The sequence below is a fragment of the Amblyraja radiata genome, chromosome 8, assembly GCF_010909765.2.
Source record: "Amblyraja radiata isolate CabotCenter1 chromosome 8, sAmbRad1.1.pri, whole genome shotgun sequence".
NCBI lineage: Eukaryota > Metazoa > Chordata > Chondrichthyes > Rajiformes > Rajidae > Amblyraja > Amblyraja radiata.
The window spans coordinates 75,459,425-75,478,272 of NC_045963.1; the positions used below are offsets into that span (position 1 = coordinate 75,459,425).

Sequence of the window (18,848 nt, forward strand, 5' to 3'; positions counted from 1 at the left end):
TCCCTAAGTATCTTCTCTAATACGGGAGGAGGAGGAGGAAGGGAGACACAAAATGCTAGAGTAACTCAGTGGGACAGACAGCATCTCTGGAGAAAAGGAATGGGTGGTGTTTCGAGCCCCTTCTTCAGACTAATGTCAGGGGATTGGGCGGTACAGAGATAAAATGTAGTCGAGGACAGTAAGACTGGTAGGAGAACTGGGAAGGGGGAGGGGATGGAGAGAGAAGGAAAAAAAGGGCTACTTGAAGTTAGAGAAATCAATGCTCATACCGCTGGGGTGCAAGCTACCCAAGCGAAATATGAGGTGTCAAGGGATTGGGTAGCAATGGAGAGGCATCTGTGCTAAAACTGCAGGATGAGATTCCTCTATGATAATAATTACTTGTTGGACTAAGAAAATAAATTCAGGAAGTGATCAAAGCCTCATGGAAATTTCCAGAAACTACTGGGAATTTCTGCTCATAACTATTTACATTGATGAAGGAACATGGAGATGTTATTGAGAACCTTGAGGCACAGAATGGTAGATGGAGTGGACCACCACACACATTGTCAATCCATCAGCCTAGTTGGCCCATTTGTGGGAGTCTGTGGTTCTCATGTTAGATTCATTTGCCGTGGCTTCAATGGAGCATCTTGCAGGAAGGAAGAGAATCAAAGAGTGTTGGGGTATTGCAGAGGTGAGGGCTTTAGCGGGTGAAGACACTTGCAATTAAATTTAGGGATGGTCTTCAGGGATGGTCGCCAGAATTGGAAGAGTGCACATCATTAGTGATAGGAGTAGAATTAGGCCATTCAGACCATTAAGTCTACTCTGCCATTCAATCATGGCTGATCAAACTCTCCCTCCTAACCCCATTCTCCTGCCTTCTCCCCATAACCTCTGACACCTGTACTAATCAAGAATCTATCTATCTCTGTCTTAAATATATCCACTGACTTTGCCTCCACAGCCTCCTGTGGCAAAGAATTCCAAAGATTCACCACCCTCTGACTAAAGAAATTCCTCCTCATCTCTTTCCTAAAAGAATGTCCTTTAATTCTGCGATATATTAGTGATATATGGAGATCACATATTCCAAAGCATTATAGGACTGGATGATATTGCAGAGATAGAAAAGGAAAACCATGATAGGATTTGAAAATAGGGATAAGAATTTTTAAAATAGTTCCTGCATAACTAGGAAAGAGTGCAAGTCAGAAAAGATAGGTGTTGAGTGTACACGATGAAACAAATTTGAAGATGTATGATCTCACGTTTGTGCAGAATAGATGAAGTGTGTCCAGCTAAGAGCCTGTGGAAGTAATGAAACCAAGAGACCACAAAGGTTTCAACAGTACATAAGCTTGGGTGTAGGCAGAATTAGGTGATGTTACAGAGGTGTAAATAAGCAGTCTTTGTGATTGTATGACCATGAGGTCAGAATGCAACTCCAGGTTATCAAGCATTAAAGCTGTGAACAGTTTGGATTACATTGGGACAGTTCGCAGGGAGAAGAATAAAGTCAGTGGATAGGGAACAGAGTTTATGACAGGATTGTGTCGGCCCTTAATATTTATGTTGGATAACCTCCTGCTTTGATCATGGATATTGGGCAAGGAATATGCAGTTTAGAGAGAGTGGTAGATTCAAGATGCTAAGAAAAACTGGATTACATCAGCATGCATGTCAAAACTGTAACTATATTTTCAGAGGAATGCATGTTCACAACATGTTAAACATTCATTTGTTGCTTAGTCAGCATCCTATACATGGGGACTCTTTGCATATTTTGTGTATGGTATGCAAAACAAAGAATTTCAATGTGACATGTCACATGTGATAATAAAGTGTAATTCATACATTAATTTATTCAACTACCTTTTTGAGCTCATTTTGACTCTTCATGGTAGGTCAATCCACTGCACTTGGTATTTGCGCTAGGTATAGTTGCCACTTCTGTTGCTTGATGAATGTTTTCCATATGTTATCGTGAGGGAGTCCCTGGCTGTCTGCACAACTCCAGCGTTACAAATTATTGATCGGCCAGCGTATCTGGCATCAAAGTATCAGGATTACATTTTGGCTCCATAATGATAGTTCTCCTGTTATTTAATGTAACAAGCTTCATTGTATCACAAATCAAGATTGATCACTTGGCCAAGGTACTGGAAGTCAGCAGTTATTTCTGGAACAAACTTGAACTTAAACTTGAGCAAAACCAAAATAATGTTATTTGGTAATTGCAGAACAAATACACAAGCAAATATAAAGATAAATGGGGTTGAAATTGAACGAGTTCATGAAAATAAATTTATTGGGGTTATAATGGATGATAGAATCAGCTGGAAATCACACATTAAACATGTACAATCCAAACTGTCAAAAAGCATTTCTGTATTACACAAAGTTAAGCAGGTTCTGGATCACAAATCACTCTGCATTCGCTACTGTTCACTAATCTTACCCTATTTAAATTACTGTGCAGAAGTCTGGGGCAATAACTATAAAAGTTCGCTACATTCATTAACTATTCTTCAAAAAAGAGCAATACGTATTATTCACAATGTCAGGTATCTGGGTCACACTAATCCATTATTCTTACAGTCAAAATTATTAAAATTAGAAGATTTGGTTGCATTTAAAACAGCACAGATAATGTTTAGGGCCAAAAATAAAAACTTACCTGGAAATATACAAAAATTATTCAATGAGCGAGTGGGGGGCTTATAATTTAAGAAGAATATTTAATTTTAAGGTACAAAGAGTCCGCACGACCAGAAAAACCTTTTGTATTTCGGTCTGTGGAGTAGGATTGTGGAACAGTTTGAATGTGGAGTTAAAGCAATGTCCAAACATGAACCAGTTCAAAATGACATACAAAAAACTTTTTTTCACAAGGTACAGGGATGAAGGGGATGGTTGACAAACGGGTTAATGTTTATTTATTATTTTATTTATTATTTATTTATGTTTTTTGGTTACTTCATACATATTACTTGTGTGTGTATATCAGTTGTATGTATATATATGTCTGTATGCATCTCTAAAAATTGTCTGGGGTATTATTATTATTAATTAATTAATTATTAAATATGGAAGAAGGGTTAAGGGAGAAGGGGTGAGATTAAATAAGTTATTCTTCTTCTCACTCCTTTTCGAGCTTGTAAAGAAAAGTGTGTGACATTTAAATTTTGCTTTATGCTTTTCATTGCTTTGCAAATATTGCCTGGAATGTCCAATTGTTTGACTATTTCGATTTTGTTGTTGTTATTTATTCCTATTTATGTCTTTACTTGTTCGGAACAAATAAACAAATAAATAAATAAATAAACAACAAAACCATATCAGCATTCTCCCTTCAGAGAAATGAAAGGAATTTCAGGGAATTTATTTTGTTACAGCATTCAATTTTAAAATTAACACTTCCTCCAGATTAAAAAAAAAAACCTTGTTTTTCTTAATCAAACTGTTGCATCGTGAAACTTATTTTTTTAATGGGATTTAATTGATCAACTGGGAAAATGGGCAAAGGAATTGTAAGTGGAATTTAGCTTGGACAAATGCAAAATGATGCATTTAGAGAAATTAAACCAAGATAAAGTACATACTGGGGAAATACAGTGAACAACAAAGCCCTGAGGAGTGTGCAGAACAGACCTTGGGGTACAAGTACATAGCCCCTTGAAAGTGGCATCACAGGAAGGTAGGATGGTGAAGAAGGTTTTTGGCACACTCGCCTTAATCACTGAGGGGACTGAGTATAGAAATCAGGAGGTTATGTTACAGTTGGACAAGTTGTTGGTGAGACTGCACTGGGTATATTCAATTCTGGTCACCCTGCTATGGGAAAGATGCCATTAAGCTGGAAAAGTGTGCAGAGAAGATGTACAAGGATGTTGCAGGACTCGAGGGCTTGAGCTATCGGGAGATGTGTAGGCTAGGAGTTTATTCCTTAGAGTACAGGAGGCTGAGGGGTGAAATAGAGGTGTTCAAAGTCATGATGGACATAGATAGGGTGAATGTGCATAATCTTTATTTCAGGGTAGGGGTATTCAAGAACTATAGGGCATAGGTTTAAGATGATAAGTGAAACATTTAATAGGAACCAGAAAGGTGACTTTCTCACAGAGGGGGGTGGTTGAGGTAAGATACAGTAACAACATTTAAAGGATATTTGGACAAGTACATGGATAGGAAAATTTAAAGCATATGGGCCAAATGCAGACAAAATGGATTGGCTTCAATGGGGCATCTTGGCCGCCATGGAAGGGCCAATTCCGTGTCTTGGAGGTGAAGATGGACAATGGCATCCTTGTCTTCCTTAGATGGAGCAGTGAGTCCAAGAGTTGGGACTTCATGTTACAGCTGTGGGCAGTTGTGGTCGCCATACAATTGGAAGAATGTGTTTAAGGTTGAGGGGGGCCAGAAATGATTCATAAGGATGTTGTTGGGACTGCGGAGCATTTTATAAGGGGAGACTGGATAAACGAACTGTTTTCCCCAGAGCAAAAGAGGTTGAGGGGTAGCCTGAGAGGATTATAAAGTCATGGGGATTATAGATAAGGTGGTAGATCACAGTCTTTTTTCCCCAGAGTAGTGGATCCGAAAATGAGACGGCTTGGTTTTAAGACGAGAAGAGAAAAATCTAAAGGCGCAACTGAGTGGTGACAATATGGAATGAGCTGCCAGAGGAAGTGGTAGACAAGGGTACAATTACAACATTTAATAGATATCGAGGCAGGTTTATAGATAGGAAAGGTTCAGAGGCATATGGGCCCTACTCAGGAATGCATCTTCATAGAAACATAGAAAATAGGTGCAGGAGTAGGCCATTTGGCCCTTCAAGCCTGCACTGCCATTCAATATGATCATGGCTGATCATCCAACTCAGTATCCTGTACCTGCCTTCTCTCCATACCCCATGATCCCTTTAGCCACAAGGGCCACATCTAACTCCCTCTTAAATATAGCCATTGAACTGGCCTCAACTACCTTCTGTGGCAGAGAATTCCACAGATTCACCACTCTGTGTGAAAAATGTTTTTCTCATCTCGGGCCTAAAAGATTTCCCCCTTATCCTTAAACTGTGACCCCTTGTTCTGGACATCCCCAACATCGGGAACAATCTTCCTGCATCTAGCCTGTCCAACCCCTTAAGAATTTTGTAAGTTTCTATAAGATCCCCCCTCAATCTTTTAAATTCTAGCGAGTACAAGCCGAGTCTATCCAGTCTTTCTTCATATGAAAGTCCTGACATCCCAGGAATCAGTCTGGTGTTCCTTCTCTGTACTACCTCTATGGCAAGAATGTCTTTTCGAAGAGTTCTTCGTCGAAGAGTTGGACCAAAAGGCTTGTTTCTGTGGTCTATGACTCTGCCTTTATATAATGTTTAATCGCTGGAACTGTAGGTAATGTAAACCAGAAGGGGGAGCTCTGGAGCTGCATATATTTATAATATTAAGCAGGTCATATTATTTTCCTAAATATGTAATGTAACTATTTTTAGAAACATTTTACACTTGTTTAACTACTCATTTTCAATGTGTTCGCTGTTTAGAATCACAAATAAATTCTGGCCAATGTATTTGAATTCAATGATACTTTATTGTCACGTGTAGGTAGGTGCAGTGGAATTCATAGCTTTGCATACAATCCAGAAAATCATGCCATTGGTAAGCACAATCATAGATAAGTATAAAAGTGGAACGATCGTAGTGAATTGATTCAAACTAGTGCTGTATGTGAACAATCAAGAAATAATGCATTTCCATACAGTTCTGTTCAATGGTCCCCAGTTCTAATTGACCATTGCTAACTTGGATCTGTCATAATTTATAGTTTCTGGTGCAACTACAGAGTATATTATTTTAACAGTTGTGTCCAGTTTATTTTATGTTTGATATTTCAGTCATTTTTTAACTGCATTTCTTCATTTATGAAGAAAATCAGAATAATGATTTCATTTGTCCATTCAGTCGTATCAAAGATGTGTTCCACTGTAACAATATTCAGCCGTCTATTCTGAGGTTTTGTACTTTTGGTCTGTCGTTGCTGCCAATTGTTTCTCACTTCTGCCAATCAGAAGTGAGTGATGATTGGCCAAACACAAGTGAAAACACCTCCAACAGTGCATCAAATGTTGATTGATAGGTTTTATGTTCACACTGTTTTTACACGTTCAAACTATTGCGCATTTGGTTCTGGCTCTGAAGTTCACGATCTGAAGACCTCTGCTGTAGACCTTGGTCCACTTAGCAGTGAACATTAGCTTGGTTTAGTTGACAGTCAGACGTCTGAAGTACAAAGGACACAATCTAGTTTGACAATTCCGTGCAGTGCAGACACTGCTGATTTGGCAGGGGTGCTGTGCTTTACCTGTGAAGTTAAATGTCTATTTAACTGCGCAGATGGATAGTAAAGATCTCATGGTTGTACTCGAAATAAATCTTGGAATTCTCTCCCAGCCAACATGAAGAAAATACTGGGTATTCATCTCGCTAACCGACACAGCATGATTGCAAAGTTTGCTTACATTAGACATTGAACTTAATGGAGGTAATTAATGTGGGAAGCACACGAGTGGAGCTTCAGTTATGTGCGGTGTAAATACAAGTATTTAACAGCAATTGGCATTTTACGAACATGGGATTGCTGTACAGTTATTGTTTAAAGCAGCTTTCTTTATTTTGCCATAACCTTTAAATTAATTCAAAACTATTGCACACATTTTTTTTCTTTGGTAGACCCTCGGTATTAAGGAAGACTTGCTCTAGCTCTGAGGAGACTGATTACTGCAATCACCAATAGTTATTATCTTGCCATCCCGTGCAGAACTATGTTAATAAGAGTAGGTTTCGGGTCCCCAGAGATTTCCCTTCCACCCTATTTTCTGGTATTTCCTCAGCCTTTGTCAAAGGTTGTTGAATGTCTTGGAAAAAGCATGTGTTAATATAAATGTGGTACTAACACCTATCTCAAGGCCCTCTTTACCTTCAAAGTATTGATTTTGCAGCAGTGTTTTCATCGTCATCTTTTAGTTTGCCCACATCTTCAATTACTGATGATCTGTAAAGTTATTTCAATATTTTGACATTTTGGGGTTTTTTGGTATGAATGTTTCCTGAGCAAAATCAGTTAAAAAAAATCACTTTAATTCTGATTAATGAATAATGCAGACCCATAGGTCTTCATTTTAAAATAATATTCAAGGTGCAAGTAATTTGGGTGTAGAGGAGGTATTAAATATGAAGAGAGGAAAAAATGTGGATTTTGACTTTGAAACTTTAGTATCTTGGTTTGAAGTGTGTGTGTCTGGATTTGTGTAACACACACACACTTCAAACCTTGGCACTGATGTCACTAAAAGTCACTCTGCTAATCCTTCCAAAAAAAACAGAATACAGGTCCACCACTGATTTGCCGGCAACTGATGGTATGGTATCTCCTTTAATCTGGACAAAATTGCAAAAACGCACTTGAAATCCCTTTCCGGAAGTACCTCCATAAATGCGGCGCCTAGCCCAGGTGAGGCGGCCGATCTCTACCTCATTTAGGACTTCCGCGATCGATTGACAGTTTGAATTTGCTCCCTGTGGCCAGGGCTCAGGACTCTGCCCCAGCCAGAGCTGGTGGATCCACTCCCATAGCCAACCTTTGCGGCCAGACTTCCGATCGGCGGGTCAAATTTGGCCCCTTGCAGCCGGGGCTCTGGAACTCCGGCCCGGCCGGAACCGTCGGATCCATTCCCATAACCGACTTCCGAGGCCAACATGACAGGCCAGCATATCGGGTCCCCGGCGGACTAGGCAGTCCATTCTGGTAATCTTCAACTCCTCTCAAAGGCCGTGACCTCTGTTGGTCCGGCAAAAAGGATATTCCAGAAATGGTCTCGAACCGAGGGTGCCGTAAAATCGGTGTATAACATATCATGTAGGTGTCTCGAACTTACTTTTACACAGCTCGGTCACTACATTCATAATGATATCTCTGAAAGTGTTTAAGAATAAGGAGTAAGCCATTTAGAACGGAGACGAGGAAACACTTTTTCTCACAGAGAGTGGTGAGTCTGTGGAATTCGCTGCCTCAGAAGGCGGTGGAGGCAGGTTCTCTGGATGCTTTCAAGAGAGAGCTAGATAGGGCTCTTAAAAATAGCGGAGTCAGGGGATATGGGGAGAAGGCAGGAACGGGGTACTGATTGTGGATGATCAGCCATGATCACATTGAATGGCGGTGCCGGGTCGAATGACCTACTCCTGCACCTATTGTCTATTGTCTATTGTTCAAAGGCTGTTTTCAGCTATGCCAGGTTGGTATATTTTGTTTTCTGTGCAAAAATATTAGTATATAATTATTGCACACTTCACACTAAAGTTGTCAAAAAATCAGAATTCAGAAGCAAATATTTTCTCTAGCTATGTTGTAGGTTTGAAACATAACTCTAAATCTCTCTGGCACATTCTATGGTGCCTTGGCTATCAGATTAGAAAAGACTCTCCAACGAGTTGCCATAGATCTTCATAGCTGGACGTTGGACAATTGTAAAAGTAAGTGAATTGTTATAAATTAAGTGTTGTTATCTGTAAACTGGGACTGCGCCCCTAGTTCTGTTTAGTTGAATCTGGTTTTGGTTACTGGCGCTGCACACAATATGCACTTTATACGCAATGGTTGTGGTTTCTGTAAGACTTTTGACAGTGTGGCAGCCAAAATCCTGTCGGTTGATAGCAGTGTCAAAGGGCTTAGAGGTGCTGAGCAATGCATTCATTAATGTTGTGGATTACAACACTACAAAAACAGCCTGGTAGTGGGAACCCAAGCAAGAGATAAGAGGTGGTGGAAAGATCTGTGTGAGTTGTGAGTGATATAGACCAGAAAGTAAGAGCATTTTTTAAGTTAATGTTATAAATTTGTTTTGACAATTAATAGCCGAAAATATAAAGACGGGAGAACATAGAGAGTGATGATTAAATATATTAGGCAGAATAGAGTCCTATTTAAATGGGAGCAAAGACATTTTTATTTTAATTATGATGAAAAGGATTCATGATAATAAAATTGAAATGAGTAAATCCTTAGAATTATTTTTTTAGGCATATTTAGCAACAGAGATGAGGGGGAGCCAGTGAATATAGTATTTCTGAAGGATTTTAGACAATAGACAGTAGGTGCAGGAGTAGGTCATTCTGCCCTTTGAGCCAGCACCGCCATTCAATGTGATCATGACTGATCATCCCCAATCAGTACCCCGTTCCTGCCTTCTCCCCATATCCCCTGACTCCCCCATCTTTAAGAGCCCTATCTAGCTCTCTCTTGAAGGTATCCAGAGAACCGGCCTCCACCGCCCTCTGAGGCAGAGAATTCCACAGACTCACAACTCTCTGCGTGAAAAAGATTTTGATAAGATGCTATAGAAAAGGTCACATCATGTCCCATGTGCTTGAGATAATTTGTTTGATTAGGCAAGGAGATGGTAGATGAAGTATTATGTCGGAAAATACAATCCACATTTTAGTTTAGTTTAGAGATACAGCATGGAAACGGGTGCTTTGGCCAATGTGTCGGTGCCGACCATCGATTGCCGTACGCTAGTTCTGCTATCATTGTGGGCGGCACAGTGACGGAGCTGGTAGAGCTGCTGTTTATTGCCAGAGACCCGGGATCAATCATAACCTTGGGTGTAATCTGTGTGGAGTTTGCACGTTCTCCCTGTGACCAGTGTGGGTTTGCTCTGGGTGCTCCAGTTTCCACATCCCAAAGACGTGTGGTTTGCAGATTAAATTTTCTGTGTAAATTGCTCCTAGTGTGTAGGGATGGATGTGAAAGTGGAATGACATAGAACTAGGGTGGATGGGTGATCCATGGTCAGCGTGGACCTGTTGGGCCGAAGAGCCTTTTTGCATGCTGTATGTTTTCAACAGTCGAATATCGCTTCTTTCATAAAAACACTCTTTTAATCCATGCAAACTCCAACATTACCTTCCACTCGGCTCTCCTCTACAAAGTCATTGAATGTGCTGTGTTTTATTTCATTGAAATATAGCAAACAAATTCCGTTAACTATTCCATCTTGCAAAGGATTTTGGTTTCCCCATTTGCAAGACCACAACCCATTCCTTGCCCTACACTGTTTCTCACTAATCCAGAAATGGACTGGTTTTGCATTTAGTGGGTTTTAATGACCTTGTCTTGGGTTGCAGTGCATAAATATAGCATTCTGTTACTTTAACAATGCAGCATGTTGTTTACAATTTCTTTTAATATGAAACACAAAAGGCCTGGAATTTCTATTGTGCTAATTTAAAAAACATCAGGCTAGGATCAGACCTCACCCACAACACTGGCCAAGGGTGCATTCATCAGTAACTCCTTAATTTGCAGATTTTTGTAAAAGCACCAGAAATAAGCTGGTCCCTTAGCATGTAAGGGTATAAATATACAGTGAACGCAATTAGAAAGATGTTGAATTTTGTTTATATTTCCAAAGGAACATTAATATAACCCAATCAATAAGTTTAAAAAAAGCAAAATTTTCTGTCACTTCCATGGTTTTAAAGTCGGGTTGTCTGCAGTAATGAATTGTCACTGTGACCTAAAATGCTTAAAAGGACTGGAGTAACTCTGTGGGTCAGGCAGCATTTCTGGAGAAAGTGGATGGGTGACATTTCTGGTTGGGATCCTTCCTCAGACTGATTGTAGTAGGGGGAGGGAGAAAACTAGAAAAACCCCCTCTCCAGCCCGTACTATCAGTCTGAAGAAGGGTCCTGACCTGAAAAAGCACCGATCCATGTTCATCAGAAATGCTGCCTGGCCTACTGAGTTACTCCAGCACTTCGTGCCCTTTTGTGTAAACCAGCATTTGCAGTTCCTTGTCTATACTTAAAACAGTTATTCCAGTTCAGCTCTATTAATCGAACTTTGCAAAGCTAAAATAAAGTATTCAAGAAATACTTTAAAAGTACAATTTTGAAATGGCTCTTAAAATGGGAGCAATCTTAGTGAGCAGTTTGTACCATAATAGCAAATTTCAAATTGTTTCCTGCACTAAAAAACTATGATTCCAGTAATTATTTCAGCAAAGTGTAGCTATCTGTTGGTTTATTGATTTAAAGTTGTATGAACCTGACTATATCACTTGACTATGTGTTTACATTATAGGTCTCCCAATAGACTGCAGGGGATAGAGAAAGATATATGTTCCTCTAACCTCTGCCTGTCCATGGTCATCAGAAATGCTGCTTGGCTCGCTGAGTTACTCCAGCACTTTATGGGGTTTTTTTGTAAACCAGCATCTGCAGTTCTTTGTGTGTACAGATTACGGAAATATGTAAAATCAACAGGTTGTCGTAGTGGGTAACATTAATTCCCCAATATTAACCAGGACTTAGTGCAAAAGGCTTAAATGAGACAGAATTTGTATCCTGGAAGGTTTCTTGAAACAGAAAATCAAGAGTGTTTTATTGTCATATGTCCCTAAACGGAACAATGAAATTCTTACTTGCAGCAGCACAACAGATATACTCAGTAAACACCATAATAGACAACAACAAAAGTTCTGTGTGTATGTATATAAAACAATAATAGTGCAAAGACAAAAACAAAGGGCTTGAGTAACTCAGTGGGTCAGGCAGCATTGCGGGGGAGAGCATGGATAGAAGATTCTTCGGGTCAGGACCCTTTGTCAGACTGCAAGCTTCAGTGTTTATTTATTTGCTTTAGACTTTAGAGATACAGTGTGGAAACAGACCTGTCGACCCACCGAGTCCGCTCTGATCAATGGTCACCTGTACACTATCCTACACACCAGGAATAATTTACAGAAGCCAATTAACCTACAAACCTGTATGTCCTTGGAGTGTAGGAGGAAAGCGGAGCACCCAGAGAAAAACCACGCGGTCATAGGGAGAACATATAAACTCTATACAGGCAGGATTAGTAGTCAAGCCCGCCATCCAGGCATCTGCCGCTGTAAGGCAGCAATTTTACCGCTGTGCCATTGTGCCACCCTCAGTCTGAAGAAGGGTCCTGACCTGAAAAGTCACTTATCTATGTTCTCCAGGGATGCTGCCCTACCAACTGAGTTACCCCAGTTCTTTGTTTTCTTTCTTGTAACCCAGCATCTGCAGTTCCTTGTTTCTACATAGCATATTTTCATCTAATTGAATGAACATCCTGCCAGGATGTCCTCCCCTGACACGAGAGTCTGGAGCATCTATAACTATGCAGTTGAGCAAGACTGTGATCTGCAAAGTAACCCCAAAGTTCCCAAACTTTGTGAAATGAGTGCAGGAATGGTTTTGTGAACCTCTCCTGTAATTCTCCCTCGTGTGGGTAACATGATCATGATCAAAGATAGACACAAAATGCTGGAGTAACTCAGCAGGGCAGGCAGCATCTCGGGAGAGAAGGAATGGGTGACGTTTCGGGTCGAGATCGACCCGAAACGTCACCCATTCCTTCTCTCCAGAGTTGCTGCCGCCTGTCCCGCTGAGTTACTCCAGCATTTTGTGTCTTATCTTCGGTTTAAACCAGCATCTGCAGCTCCTTCCTACACATGATCAAGTTCTCTGGCCATTGATTTAGCAAGCCCAGTGGAACTTATTCATCGAGGACCTACAAGAGAACCAAGCTGCTAATTGACTATTCATTGGCTATATTTAAGAGGGAGTTAGATGTGGCCCTTGTGGCTAAAGGGATCAGGTGGTATGGAGAGAAGGCAGGTACAGGATACTGAGTTGGATGATCAGCCATGATCATATTGAATGGCGGTGCAGGCTCGAAGGGCCGAATGGCCTACACCTGCACCTATTTTCTATGTTTCTATGACAGACTTCTCTGGGAGCTTTCCCCTCTATTCCAGAAGGCATTGTGCTCTTTCAGAGTCAGTGGATCGTCAATTGTTTGAAAGTAATGAAAATACTCAGCAGACCAGGCAGCATCTGTGCAAAAACAATTTATCTGACCAACTGAGTTCTATTGTACTTTTTGTTTTGAGTTTCAATATTTGCAATATTTAAATTTTGCGTTCATTCTGGCTGGTTTGCCAATGCACCATGCATTTTAGCTGGGAATATAGATGGGTCACTGCACTTTTTGTGTAAATCTGGAACCAAACAATTAATCTGCTCAAGTTCCTTGTTCTATTTTCATTAATAATCTGTAAAAGACTGAAACCAGCGTTCGTAAAGAACTAACGTGAGTATTGGATCTATTAACTAGTAGTTTGTGATACGACCACATACCAATGTGGCATATATATATTTATAGTTTCCTAATTTTTTTTTTCTGTCAAATACCAGGAAGTTAGAAATATTATCATTCTCCATGACCATTTATTAAAATGTAACCTGAAGCAGCATCTGTTTGTAATTTGTAACATTAATGATTATTTTCAAGATGTTGGATAAAATCTCCGGGAGAGAGAGAAGCAAACTGTTTCACATAATTCCATGTTGATTGCTAAACTATCTGTACAATTTAGATTAAAATACAACTGATCTAGTAATGGAGGGGATTAGCGGTAAACTAATCAAGGATTTTATTTGAGCTGCTGGATGAATTTACTGTTGTGAAATAACTGACTGAAACCGGAACACGATCACTTCAGGTTTATTGAGTTGTGTTTTTAAGTTATCAATGCATCATATTCTTAACAATTAACTTTTTTTTCAAAACTGATCTTTTGAATTGGTTGGGCTATCCCTTGTGATTTACTCAACTCTTGGGACTGCACAGTGGTGAAATGGTGGAGCTGCTGCCTCACAGGGTCAGAGACCAGGATTCAATCCTGACCTCAGGTGTTGTGTAGTGTGCACGTTCTCCCAAAGGATGCTCTGGGTTCCTCCCCATCCCCAAAGACATGCGGGTTTGTAGGGTTATAAGTCTCTATAAATTGCCCCTAATGTGCAGAGGGGAGTGGATGAGAAAGTGAGATAACATAAAACTAGTGTGAACAGGTGATTCATCAGTCTGAAGAAGGGTTTCGGCCCGAAACGTCACCTACTTCCTTCGCTCCATAGATGTTGCTGCACCCGCTGAGTTTCTCCAGCATTTTTGTGTACCTTCGATCTTCCAGCATCTGCAGTTCCTTCTTGAACACTGTGAACAGGTGATCGATGGTCGGCATGGAATTGGTGGCCTGTTTCCATGCTGTATCTCTAAACTTGACTAAACATGTACACAGCGAGGAAAAACCCCTGGCTCATTGTGCTTTTTCAGTGGACGTATCTGAAATCTCTCCACAGAAATTGTTGTTTAAAATAACCAAATACAAAATTCAATAATTCTGAGACATTTGTAAAATAACTCTCATTTGCTCTGTGGCTGGAACTCATGCTGAATCTTAGCCTCCATTATTGTGCCTATTCTACTCTGCTGCCTAACTGTCTGGCTGTTTCGCTCATAAATCTTTTACCACATTGTACAGGCACATCTTACTTGGAGTGTCAGACACATGAACTGGAACCAATCATTAATTGAGCACAATTTTTGCTGACAACTTTATCTCGTGCACATAGGGAAGACCCTTGGTGTCAGTATTGTACTAACTCAATGCTGTCACTCCTTGCGAGGGACTGTACTGAGCATTAATAGAAGGACACATGTTTTACTTTGCCACTGTGAAATCTTCATTACCTGCCACAATATAGATTGTGCAATATATAATCAAATGACAAATGATCAAATTAAGATGATCTACCTCATAACATCAATCGAGGGAGCTCCAGTCTCCACAAGTATTTGGGTAGTTTCTTTACACACGCATTATTCAGCATTGCCAAGGCCACCCACAGACTAAATACCCAAAGACCCACTCCTCTGAGGACGAAAAATGGAGATGGCACAGACATGAGTGCCTGCTTGATGCAACAGTTCCAAGATAAGTTCATAAGTCATTGGAGCAGAATTTGGCCATCCAGTCCATCTTGCCTACTCCGTCATTCAATCATGGCTGATCTCAGTTTCCCTCTCAACCCCATTCTCTTGCCTTGTCCTGTAACATTTGACACCCTCACTGATCAAGTACAGGTTGCTTTAAAAATACCCAAAGGCTAGGTCTCCACAGCCTGCTGTGGCAATAAATTCCACAGATTTCCCACCCTCTGGCTAAAGAAATTCCTCTTCATCTTCTTTCTAAAAAATTGTTCTTTTATTCTGAGCTCTTTTCAGCAGCGACTCTGCCCTTGGTATAATCGCCCTTGGCTTCATTCTGCACCAACCTATACCAGTCACTGCTTCCTCATAGATTTTTCTATCTTTTGGATACATGGCCAGGAAAGGTTTGGAGGGATATTGGTCAAAATGTGAGCAAATGGGGCTAGCCCAGATGGGGCATCTTGATTAGCATGGACAAGTTGAGCTGAAGGGCTGGTTTCCGCACTGTATAACTCCATGAGTCTTCAAGCATTGTGAAAAGCACTCCACTTTAAAATACTTCACTGTGAATTATCATGTGAACCTTTAATGATTTGAGGGAATACCCTATAATTTGGTCCAATATATTAAAAAAACATCTTCAAGGGAGGCCATCCCTCAAATAATTTCTCAGGATATAATCCGCGTCTGGCGTTATTCCAGCTGTGTGTGGAAAATATCTTCTAGCCAAATACACTCTACATGTTAGGCAATCTTTAAATGTTGCAAAGTTCATAACATGAAAGAAAAAAAAGGACCACCTAATATTTGGCTACACATTTGCCTAAGGATTTTTTGGAAATGTGCGCATTGGGAATATGGAGTATAAATTGAGATGTGAGCTGTAATCAGTCGACTCGCTTCCTGCTGCCTAATAGTTACATTCTGCGTACGCTTAACTGGGTCCAGTTCGTGCTCTGCCCTTGAGGTAGCTCCCAAGTTCGATTTTTCTGAAGGTTTTTTTTTTGAAACCATACTGGCTTGGTGCAAGGTAAATATCAGGAAATGAGGATTAAGGAAGGAAACCTGCCAGACACCATATAATAATGTTGGGGTTATACACACTTTATGCAAAAGGGTAGTATTTTTCTGGGAAATTGCTCCAGCAAAGGCTATTGGTGAAAAATATAAAACAGCCTGAGACATTCCTGAAAAGTCAATGATTTAAGAGATTTGATAAGAAGGAATATGGATGTATACAGTGCTCTCCATAATGTTTGGGACAAAGACCCATCGTTTATTTATTTGCCTCTGTACTCCATAATTTGAGATTTGTAATAGAAAAAATCACATGTGGTTAAAGTGCACATTGTCAGATTTAAATAAAACGCCATTTTTGTACATTTTGGTTTCACCATGTAGAAATTACAGCTGTGTTTATACATAGTCCCCCCATTTCAGGGCACCATAATGTTTGTAATTGCTCAAGTGTGATTAATTGCCTCCTTAATGCAGGTATAAGAGAGCTCTCAGCACCTAGTCTTTCCTCCAGTCTTTCCATCACCTTTGGAAACTTATTGCTGTTTATCAACATGAGGACCAAAGTTGTGCCAATGAAAGTCAAAGAAGCCATTACGAGACTGAGAACCAAGAATAAAACTGTTAGAGATATCAGCCAAACCTTAGCTTTACCAGAATCAACTGTTTGGAACATCATTAAGAAGAAAGAGAGCACTGGCGAGCTTACTAATCGCAAAGGGACTGGCAGGCCAAGGAAGACCTCCACAGCTGATGACAGAAGAATTCTCTCTATAATAAAGAGAAATCCCCAAACACCTGTCCGACAGATCAGAAACACTCTTCAGGAGTCAGGTGCGGATTTGTCAATGACCACTGTCCGCAGAAGACTTCATGAACAGAAATACAGAATAGGATGGCCAGGTTACTATTTGCCAAGAAGTACTTAGAAGAGCAGCCTCAGTTCTCGAAAAAGGTCTTGTGGACAGATGAGACGAAGATTAACATATCAGAGAGATGGCAAGAGCAAAGTATGGAGGACCGAAGGAAATGACCAAGATCCAAAGCATACATCCTCATCTATGAAACACGGTGGTGGGGGTGTTATGGCCTGGGCATGTTTGGCTGCGGAAGGTACTGGCTCACTTATCTTCATTGATGATACAACAGCTGATGGTAGTAGCATAATGAATTCTGAAGTGTATAGACTCATCCTATCTGCTCAAGTTCAAACAAATGCCTCAAAGCCCATCGGCCGGCGGTTCATTCTACAGCAAGACAATGATCCCAAACATTCTGCTAAGGCAACAAAGGAGTTTTTCAAAGCTAAAAAATGGTCAATTCTTGAGTGGCCAAGTCAATCACCCGATATGAACCCAATTGAGCATGCCTTGTAATGGGGGGACAATGTATAAACACTGCTGTAATTTCTATGTGGTGAAACCAAAATGTATAAAAATGGCCTTAATTAAATCTGACAATGTGCACTTTAACCACATGTGATTTTTCTTCTATTACAAATCTCAAATTGTGGAGTACAGAGGCAAATAAATAAATGATGGGTCTTTGTCCCAAACATTATGGAGGGCACTGTGTTTGTTGGTGGCAAAATGTGCTTTTTCAAGCATTTCACTGTACCTCGGTACTCGTGACAATAATAAACCAAACCAAACTGTAATTGTTTTGCTTTAAATCTCATCATTCTGATCTGGCTTTGAGTTGATAGCAATTCTTACCTCCAACGAAATTAAAATTCTTCATAGAAAAAAGACTCGGGGCTTGACTTGATGAAACATTGCTGGGTGTTTACTTTATTCATTGTTTGGGGCTAATAATAGCAAATGTATCAAAAATATTCATTCACGTTCTTGCATTTTTTAAATTATTACATGGAATAATTAGTGTGTGGGTGCAAAAGATTGCACAAAAATGTTGTGGCTCAGGGGGAAGAACCAAATCGAACAGTACGTAATGGCACTGTGATCATTATGAACAAAAAGGTTTAAAGCAGCTTTGAAATATGAGCTACAACAATTTGGATTATATTTCAGTCAATGAAAGTAATTGAATCTAGCAGTTACGTATTATATTCTTGACTTAGAAGATGTTAAGACTTGTAGTTGCTTTGGTGCAAACCCTGATATGTAACTAATTGCATTATAAATAAATTAGAATTTAACATCTGTAGTGTTAATTGACTTTTATATTTGCACTTGTGTCTATTTTACGTAATGAAGAAAAATAAAAACTTTTGTCTTGCTGCAATTTTATGGGTGTAGCTGATGCTTCAAATCTACTCTTTGTGGAATTAAGTCTACTTTCAGTGTGTTATTGTAAACTTGCTCCACTTAAAACATACATCTTGATTTAATCCAAATGGTGACCATCCCAGACTAAATGTATATATTAAAAAATCAGCTGTGTCAGAAGTCTGATCGCAATTTCTTCCCTCTACAATGTAAGTGCCTTGCAACAATCAGTAACGTTTCCTTTTGTTTTGTAGTGTGGGAACTTTGCCGTTCTGGTGGATCCTTATATTTTGCCTCGGGGAACAAATAAAGACACCAGCTGGTTTACTGAACACCACAAGGAGGTACAACAAAAATCTACTTTTTAGATCAAAAAAGCAGATTGCTGCAAGGAAAGAACAGAACTACAATGAAGTATTTAAATCTTGAGCATTGTTCGAAAGCTAGTATTATGAGTTGCACTTGAATTCCCAACAATTCTTGTGATATTGAAACCTATGTGATATGGTTCATCACATAATACTTCTTTCTCTAATATATATTTGATATTTTGGCAAACTGTGGAATGAAATTTGGATAGCAAACATATCTAATTTGTCCACCACGGTTGTTAAATAAATTAAGGTTTATGTTTAAGTTTATTTTTATTATTGCCATGTGTACCGAGACACAGTGAAAAGCTTTCCACTGTCTGAAGAAGGGTTCCGACCCGAAATGTCACCTTTATCCAGAGATGCTAATGACTCTCTG

The 18,848-nt window shown here is 39.8% G+C and overlaps 1 protein-coding gene across 8 annotated transcripts in view; it reads left to right on the forward strand.

Moving 5' to 3' along the window:
• The window catches only part of LOC116976398 (SLX4 interacting protein), a 97,378-nt gene that overhangs the window by 6,670 nt on the left and 71,860 nt on the right, over nucleotides 1-18,848 (forward strand). For 4 of the 8 annotated variants that reach the window (XM_033026252.1, XM_033026256.1, XM_033026254.1 and 1 more), the window contains one exon: nucleotides 18,353-18,442. The exons of 3 other annotated variants lie outside the window; for them this stretch is intronic. In XM_033026252.1, coding sequence (XP_032882143.1) covers nucleotides 18,353-18,442 — 90 coding nt within the window. Of the gene's footprint in view, nucleotides 1-6,209; nucleotides 6,830-18,352; nucleotides 18,443-18,848 lie in introns of those variants that run through there. One more of the 8 variants, XM_033026257.1, reaches the window with a different exon arrangement.